General features: G+C 40.3%; 1 protein-coding gene across 1 annotated transcript; it reads left to right on the top strand.

The window, feature by feature from the left end:
* The first annotated feature begins 6,402 nt into the window (after positions 1 to 6,402).
* Positions 6,403 to 9,228, top strand: LOC149319930 (uncharacterized). Its single transcript, XM_089508464.1, has 3 exons — positions 6,403 to 6,568; positions 8,179 to 8,241; positions 8,429 to 9,228. The coding sequence occupies exons 1-3, from the start codon at positions 6,403 to 6,405 to the stop codon at positions 9,226 to 9,228; spliced, it is 1,029 nt and encodes a 342-aa protein (XP_089364590.1).
* Positions 9,229 to 9,467: the final 239 nt, after the last annotated feature.

The raw sequence follows: 9,467 nt of genomic DNA on the forward strand, positions 1-9,467 counted from the left end.
TCTCACAGTAGATTCTGGTAGAGTGAAAGGAGCTGCTTTGATTTTCTACAATGGATGAAAATATATTAAACTGCTAAACCAAAAACAGCTTTAAAATGCTAAAGGAATATGTGAGTTTTTCAAAACCATGAACATCTTAAAAGTGAGTCAGGCCCCAAAAGCTTTAATAAAAAGCTAAGTCTTGACCTGGCACTGAAAAAATAAACAATGTAAGCTCAAAGTTGGCCCTCAAAGGGAAGGACATTCCACAAACCATTGGAGAGCACTGTATTATTCTGTATATAGCTAATTTATATATGACTTGTATTTAGATCAGCTTCATCATCCATTCTAACAACATCTGTTGTACTGTGGCAGATGTGTGCTTCATCTCTGCAAAGCAATATATCAGAATTATGTGACTGATGAGTTCTCTTCAGTGAATGAATATGGTGGATCAGTAGTGTCACTGGGGGTGTGCAGTGGTTGTGGACCACACCAGGTGACACCTCAGAAGAGGGGTAACACTTGGTCAGGCCCTCCTCTTGCTGCAGGGTGTGCTGCTACTGTGCCTGCTCCTTCTTCTCTGCTGCCCTGGCTTTTGCTGTAAAGAGGAAGACAAAATAGCAGAAGGAGGTTGAAGGCAAGCGTGTGCCCCTTTCATCCTCTTCCACTGCCTCTGTTGTATTATGGCATATGTGAGAAGACGGAGGAGGAGAAGGTGAGAAGATAGAGAAGTAGAAGAGGTGAGCGCATCCCTCCTGGCTTCACCACTATTGGGCTTTCTCTTCAGGAGGAAGCCACTGCTGTGGTGAAGGCGAAGGGGAAAGCATACTCCATCCATCCCCCTCACTGCTTCACTTCTCTGGCTGCTCCCCAGCAGCACTGGGTGGGCAGGTGGCCAAGTGAGTGAGTGGGGAAGTCAGGAGAGGCCCAATTACTCCCCCTGGCAGCTCCACACCGAGTGACACCAAAACAGGAGACACCACTGCAGGGGATCCCCATGTTAGATTTACAGAACATCACTTAAAGTTCTACTCTTCCTAAATGTTGTGACCCATAAATGTGGTAGATAAATTCATTTTATAAATTTGAGAGAGAGAGAGAGAGAGAGAGCTATCATAATTAGAAGTGGAAGAGAGGAAAGAAATACACCAAATAGACAGATAGATAAAAGGAGGTTATAACTTATTGATATATGTTAATTTATAAATTGTTTAAAATAAGAGATATAAGGCTCAAGGTATATACAATAAAGAATGGAGAAAGGAGATGGGGGAGATTGTACGATATGTAATGAATGTATACAAAGTACATGAACATCTTATTTAGAAAAGAAAAGCAGGATGGAGACGCAGTAACAATTCCAAATGAAACAATAGCCTATTTTCAGTATTTCAGGATATCACTATGTGAATGTACATATGCCTTTAAATCAACAGTCAATTTATGATGAACCCATTAATTTCATAGGGTTTTCTTAGGCAAGGGATACTAAGAGTTGGTTTTGCCAGTTCCTCCTTCTGAAATATAGCCTACAGCAACTAGTATCTGTTAACAATCTCCTACAAAAGTACAAACCAGGGCTAATGTACAAGATATATAAATGTACAAAAATGTACAAATATATGATTCTCAATTAAAGGTACAGTGGGCTCTTGTGATCCTCTGGGGTTTGGTTCCAGGACCTCCCATGGATACCAAAATCAGTGGATGCTCAAGTCCCATTAAATACATTTGTGTCGTAAAATGGTGCCTCTTATATGAAATGACAAAATCAAAGTTTGCTTTATGGAATTTATATGCCTTTTGAAATATTTTCAAAGCATGGATGGTAGAATCCATGGCTAAGGAATCCATGGATGTGAGGAGGGGAGCTGACTGTACATGGTTTTCTGCAGAGAAGTACTGGGAAAAGGAAACAGATCAAGAAATGTTATAGGCCTGACCTTTTTCAGGATCTAACACACTTTCCTGGGAAATTGAGTACAGTATATTAGCATCTCTTTTTCCATACAATATATAATTCTGAAAACTGAAAACAACTTATCAAAGCTGTTCCTGGATTTCATATCCCACCCTAGTACAGGATCCTTTACAACAAAGCCTTTAATATGAAAGATAAGAGTTGATCTTATCAATTGCATCTGATCGTGACCATAACAGAATTAAACCCTTTATTCCAAATGGTCATTTTAATTATGTACAGTATTTACAACCAAAGCAATCTGTAAATACTCAAGATGGAAAGGCTTTCATTATGAAGAGATCTCACTGCATGCCAATATCATCATATTGTTAATACAATTCTATATCCATGTCAAGGTTTATAATGGCTAAATCAGGAAAGCCTCAAAATCAGGTATTAAGGAACACAAAAGTAAAATCAGGACAAGGACTATGGAAGCACTATTCATGAATTATTTTCCTACAGCTAATCACTTGCCAAAGGTGTTATGTTGTTGGAACATCCTTGCCAAGAAGAATTCTGAAATTATTCCAACAAGATACCTTCTAAACTTTTAGTTGTTCTGGATAGAGTTAAGGAAAAGATTGGAGTTTATCACACTGAGGTTATTGGAGCTAAGATCAGGGGTGAGTGCAGGTTGAACGATGCGAATTGGCATTATAACGTGACTGTTTTATCACACCTGTTTGCCCTTGCGTTGCCCTTCCGAATTGAGGAGGAATTGAATCCAAGGCAAGTCACCTGATGCGGATTCCAGCAAAGCAGAGTGAGTGCAAATTGTATTTCCACAACGGTGCATACCTTGCAGATTCAACGATTCGAACTGGGACCCTTGCGCATGCTCAGTGGGGCCCTGAAGGCATCCTGAACCTTTGCACTTCCGGGGTGAAGAAGGGAGCCTGGTTCCACTTTCATGGGAATGACAGCTTCCCCTTTCTTCCTCCCTTCTATTTTCCCATCCCTGGCCGCCAAATTCAAAGGGGTCCTCCGTGTCAGAGCCCCCATCCATTTCAGCCACTGATGTCTATCCTCTTATCATTCTCCTCATCTATTCCATCTACATCTCTCCTTCCCTTTGTAGCAGTTGCCTTCTCTTAGGGTGCATCCACACTAGGGAGATAATCTGGTTTAACTCCAGTTTAACTGTCCTGGCTCAGGGCTATGGAATTCTGGGAACTGCAGTGTCCTGAGACATTGAGCCTTCTCTGCCAGAGAACTCTGGTGCCTCAGCAAACTAATAACTTAAATAATAATAATAATTATTATTATTATTATTATTATTATTATTTAAAAATTAATTAATTAATTAATTAATTATTATTATTGGAGTTGGAGTTTGTTGTGGGGTCCTTAGCTCGAGGCTATGGAATTCTGGGAGTTCCATCTCTCTCTCCAGCCTCCTGTTTCTTTCCCTTTAGATCTGTCATCTGGACCTACCATCCATCTGTAGCCTCACGTGAATGATAGGGAATGTCACCTATCTCTAAATGCCCTCTGCTTCATCCAAATGTATCACCCACTGGCAAAATTATTATTGTTGTTGTTGTTGTTATTATTATGCAGTGAAATAATTTTTAACAACAACAACAACATCAACAACAATAAATTTCTTTCACTGCAAAACAGTGTAGAAACTGCAGTTCTACTTGGAAGTAAATCCTGCCTCCACCTTGGCCCCACTTTGGAGGATGTCCTGCCCCCCACCCCCAAAGAGTCCTTGAGAAACTTTACTAACCCCACTCTCTCTCTTTGCCCCCTCTTTTCCCTTTCTCTCTCCCCCCGATCTCCCCCCTCCTCGCCAGCATGTCTCCTGTCCACATTAAAACGTGAATGCATTCATTCAGGGGGGAGCACCGGAAGCAAATGGGGCAAAATTGCAGCACAGCATTATGGGAAATTTGCAACCTGGGGATTTTGCGGTGGTGTACCAGAGCACAAGCAAACTGGCATTCCACACCAGACCAATACGCATTGAATGTGAGTCCTGTCAACTCACTTATTTAGCGAACTCTCCAATATGAGGAGGCACTAAGGATTCAGTTTGGAAGCCCCGCGGAAGCCCCACAGGAGGGGCTCCTATTGAAAGTAACCAGGTGTGAAAATACATGAATGTTATGACGTGAATTCGCATTGCTCAATCCGCACTCACCCTGGTTCTGAGCGGGAAAAAACCCATTTGATAAATGCCTTAGATGTATGTGCCTTTTTGTAATATGTTCCATCTGTTTCTAATAAAGCCATTAGTTCTCTATCTTGTGATGTGTAAGTCAATTACTGCGGATATAAATAAAGTTGTTAGTTGTCTCAGATTCAAGCACTCTGTAGAAGCTTTGGAAGAGACACCCCTGTTAGAGGAACATGTTTTCAAACCCTTGTATGGTAAGAATGATCATATAAGACAATGTATTAATTTCTGTAGTTTAGTGATAATACTACACAAAACTCTTTTTTTAATATAAGGGTTTCTTTTAAAAAATCAAATATTTTTGAGGAGAGGAATACAGAAGACTTCCTCCAAGGCTCTGACTTGTCCCATGTGAAACTTCCCAATTATTGGTTGATTTAAATAAAAATGAACCAATAGTCATCTGCATGGAACTGTGTTCTTTTTAAATGGTGTTGTAGACATGATACATTTTTGCTGTTGTATGGGTTTTTGTGGATTGGAATACAATTTGTTGTTTTGTTAAATAGTACCTAGTTGTTAGACCTCCCAATTTGGCCACTGAATAATTCCATACATCTTTGACCTAATTTCAGAATTTATGTTAAAATAGCAGTAGAAACCTGTTCCAAATATATGAACATTATTAGGGCACAGCAGATATTTTGTTCAGAATTTTGTTCAGACTCTGGAAGAAGATGAGATGTAAGAGGTGGCACAGAAACAAAGAAGCAGTAACTCCTGAGGTTAGCCAGAGACAAGGTGTTCGCATCCAAGGCAGAGGTGCCACACTGCTGCAAGCTTAAAAGATTGGTTTTGATGAACAAATTCACTTTGTTTAGGTAGCAAACAGATCAAAACAAGATCTTTTACTTGTCAATGTCAGCTACAGGTCCCTAGAAAAGGGAAGTCATTCAATGGTATGCTCAAACATGATTTTGGGGGTACAGAACAAAGATAAGTCTGATTCTAAATTTTGTAAGAAGCAATTGTGATATTAGGTACTAAGAGAAAATGGGTATATAACGATGTCAATCACTGTTAGGTGAGGTTTCTCACTTTCGGGGATCTCATTGTTGAGTCTGCTGTAATGTAAATCTTGCTTGGTCTAAACTCTATTCCGTTGTACCATGGTAAAGCTTGTTTCTTTATTCTATTCTAACAACCTTAATTTTTATTTGCTCTGTTGCTATGAAATAGGTAGATCTACAGAGAATGACTGATAATCCATATTTTATTATGGTTTGGTGGAGAGTTTAGCAGGTGCTTCGTTCACTTGACCAATCAATCATAATTTAAATCAAATTAATTTTAAAAGATCTTACAGTGCCTCCCATGTCAGGTGGCAGGACTATTTTGTGTTGCCCTTAGGCTACAGGAAGTCCCAGAACAGAGTATGACCACAATAGCTTTGTCCTGCTATTATGTTTTGAATTTAGCACGGTTTGTTTTACAACTGACCACTGAAAAATAAACACAAGCTTAATTTTCAAATACAACTGCCAAAGCATGCAACTCTGAGGAAACCACAGTAGGAGAGGGAAATGTTAATTTTAGAGAATACGCACAGCCTTAGTGTGTACTTTGAGCCCGTATAGGCAGACAGTACAGGCCGAGTCTCCTTTATCCAAAATGCTTGGGATCAGAAATTTTGGATTTTGGAGTATTATTATTATTATTATTATTGAATTTTGGGATACCTGAGAAATCTTGGAGATGAGAGATAAGCACAAAATTCATTTATGCTTCATATATATCTTATACATATAGCCAGGAGGTAATTTTATACAATATTTTAAAATAACTTTGTGCATTAATAGCAATAGCAATATCATTTACATTTCTATACCACTTCGTAGTGAACTCAGCACTAAGTGGTTTACAATCTGAAAGCCATTTGCCCCAAAAGATGGAAGGTTAAGTCAACCTTAGAGCTCTGGGACTGAACTCACAACATTTTGGCTGCAGTACCGACATTTAACCACAGCAGCACCAAAGGTCCTTGTTTGTGTGCACTGGACCATCAGAAAGCAAATGTGTCACTATTTCAGCCATCCATAAAAAATAATTTGATTTTTTTCAATACTTTGGATTTTGGAATTCCAGATAAGGGAGACTCAATCTATATGCAATTACACTCTTTATTTATTTAAGCATTGGACTGTATTTTCAAATGCATCCAAATGACATTGCAAACATGATTATGACTTAGTGTTTATTTTCCATACCATGTTAGTCACTGTGGTTTTTTTTTTAAACAATATATTCATTCTTGCAGTTGAAATTAAATATGAAACTCTGGTTTCTTCTGCTGGCCATTGCCATCAGCACAGAGGAAATACAAAGAGAGAGCAGTTGTGCTGAAAGGTACGCTGGAATCCCTGGCAACCCAGGACACAATGGCTTACCTGGACGGGATGGAAGAGATGGAACAAAGGGGGAAAAAGGAGATGCAGGTACCAAACTGCCCAGTCACTATTATGTATTTGTGAACTGCACATCTTACAAAGATTAACGTTGAACTATTGATCTAATTAGCAATGGTACCCCATAACATATTTGCAGGGGAAAACAGGACCCATATGGTCAACAAGATCAGAGTATGGTCAAGACATCAAGTGTTATTATGGAGAAAGAACAGACAGGCTAGGTGTTTGCTTTTGCTTGGATTATTGGGAAGGGCAAGATTCAACCTTTCTCTCCTCTGAGTATGAGCTACTTTTGCACTTTGAACTCAATTTGCAGCAACTGAAGTAAGATGAAGACAAAAGGAGAAAGAGGGAGGAGGAGAGAGAAACTGGAACATTTTAACAGCTGCTGAAAAAGTGGGGTGGGAGAGGATTAATTGGAAATGTCTCTGCAAAACTGGCACAGCTGGAGGACATGTAGTCAACGTGTGGCCTGACATTTACCTTCTGGCCCTGTCAAAGTTTTAGTTGTGTAGTGAGACTGCTGTACTGATAAAGAGATGATTCCCCCCCCCCCCCCAAATCTGTGTGAGGTACATAATCCACAGGGATCAAGGGAATCTGAACTTCATTTCCTTAGCCCCTAGACAGGATCATCCTTGCAATTATACACATCTCCTACTCAGTGGATTAACTGATGTCATATAAATTGTGATATGCCACAAGCAAGACTGGCTATGCAATACAAGGAATAGATTTGAGCATTTAGCATTAGTTTTTTGTGGGGAAAATATTGAAATTTAAACAACAAGAAAAATAGTTTAAAAGAATATGTTAGCAGATAATAAACTGAGATACAGCAACAATAAGCCATCTATTCATAAACTTTCAGAAAAAACAACCAAATAAGTATCCATGCAGATACTTATGTTCAAATGTTGAAAAAGTTATGATTTCCACTAAATATTGGCTGGGCATTTGTAGCTTTGTAAAACTGCCTTCTGATTTACAAGATATCTTATCACTTTAAGAATTTCTTACAATTTGGAAATGTGATTTGGAAAGAATTCTTACCACGGTAATTTAAAGCCATAAACAGTTTGGGACAAGATTAACTGAATGTGCCCCAGTATGAACTTGCCAAACCTTTTGGATTGGCATTTGAGCCATTCTCTCTTGTCCAGCACTGGGACCACCTAGAATAATGATGAGGGAAAGAGCCTTTTCTGAGGTGCCACAAGCACTTTGGAAGGATTAACATAGTATTTATTTACTTACTTATTTATTTATTTATTTATTATCCTGCCTTTCTTTCAAGATTGGATCCAAGGTTGCTTCTAGAAGTTTAAAACATGATTAAATTAAAATCTAATTTTACAAAAGTTAAAGAATTAAATACAGTGGGCCCTTGGTATCTGCTGGGGTTTGCTGTGGATACCAAAATATGTGGATGCTCAAGTCCCATTTAATACAACGGCATAGTAAAATGGTGTCCCTTAGATAAAATGGCAAAATCAAGGTTTGCTTTTTGAAATTTATTTTTTTAATATTTTCAATCCATGGATGCTCAAATCAATGGATAAAAAAATCTGTGGATATGAAGGGCCAACTGTAACAATATAATAAAATCAAATTTTACTCTTTTGTGCTGCTGATAGGTGAGCCAGGACACCCAGGAAAACCAGGTATAGATGGTGTAACTGGAGATAAAGGAGAACCAGGTGAGATCAAAAAGTTCTGTCATGGAAAATTTGTGGTTAAACATTGATGGTGGCATGTTGAATTGTACTGTGATGTGGTGACATGGCTGGTTGACAGTTGACACGAGTGAGCAATGAACACATCAGCATCAGTACTGAACACATCAGTTCTCTCTCTCTCTCTCTCTCTCTCTCATTCTCTCTTCAGGCACTGATGGCAGAGTTGAAGAGAAAGGGAACAAAGGAACCAAAGGGGAGAGAGGCTGGCCGGGGAAATTTGGACCAACAGGAATGCCAGGACCTGTTGGAGACAAAGGTCAAAAGGGGGAGCAGGGACTCCAGGGGCGAAAAGGTTTAAAAGGTGACACTGGTCCTGGGGGGCCCAAAGGAATCAAAGGTGAAACTGGAGCCCAAGGTGAAATTGGTCTAAAGGGTCCCATGGGGCCAATGGGCCATGTTGGTCCAAAAGGAGAGATTGGAGCCCCAGGACCAAAGGGCAGTAAAGGAATTCAGGGTGAAACAGGATTGAAAGGAGACAGGGGAGATAAGGGAAATCAAGGTGGTGTCCCCATCCTCCCCAGAAGTGCCTTCAGTGTAGGTCTCAGCACTAAGTTTCCCCCTTTAAATATTCCCATCAAATTTGACAAAGTGATGTATAACGGTTTAAACCATTATAACACAGTCACTGGAGTATTCACCTGTCAGATCGCTGGTGTCTATTATTTCACCTATCACATCACTGTTCTTGTAAAAAATGTTCGAGTAGCTCTGGTTAAAAATGGATACAGGATGCTCCACACTTCGGATAAGTACCAAGGAGCTGAAGATCAGGCCTCGGGAGGAATCGTCTTGGAACTGAAGGAAGGTGATCAGATATGGTTGGAGCCCTACGGTGGGGAGATGTCTAATGGGTTATACGCAGACCCAGATGATGACACGGTCTTCTCTGGTTTCCTTCTGTTCAGCACCTCAGAGATACCAGCACCTACAACACTTTTCAGCATTTAAAAAAGAGAGGTACCAACTGCATACGGCTGTACTCAGGTGGGTTACAGACCGCCCATTTGGGGCGGTCTGTACCCGCCCCTTTCCCCGGTGTATCGGGGCCTCAGTGGCCAGAACGGCAGCCACTGAGGCCCCGATCCGCCGCTTTTCAGGCTGCGGGGAAGCGGCAAAAGGCACCTTCCCCGCAGCCTGGAAAGGGGTGTTCTTGGGGCTTCAAACCCCAAGGACACCCCGCGGCGGTG

This window comes from Sceloporus occidentalis, unplaced genomic scaffold, assembly GCF_023333645.1.
Source record: "Sceloporus occidentalis isolate IW3139 unplaced genomic scaffold, rSceOcc1.0.p SCAF_2, whole genome shotgun sequence".
Classification (NCBI taxonomy): Eukaryota; Metazoa; Chordata; class Lepidosauria; order Squamata; family Phrynosomatidae; genus Sceloporus; species Sceloporus occidentalis.

Bases quoted from the DNA above. Each gene is read 5' to 3' on its own strand.
- LOC149319930 (XM_089508464.1), top strand. From the start codon at position 6,403: ATGAAACTCTGGTTTCTTCTGCTGGCCATTGCCATCAGCACAGAGGAA. The intron at 6,569-8,178 runs GTACCAAACTGC...TGCTGCTGATAG, and splicing joins GGGGGAAAAAGGAGATGCAG to GTGAGCCAGGACACCCAGGA. The intron at 8,242-8,428 runs GTGAGATCAAAA...TTCTCTCTTCAG, and splicing joins TGGAGATAAAGGAGAACCAG to GCACTGATGGCAGAGTTGAA.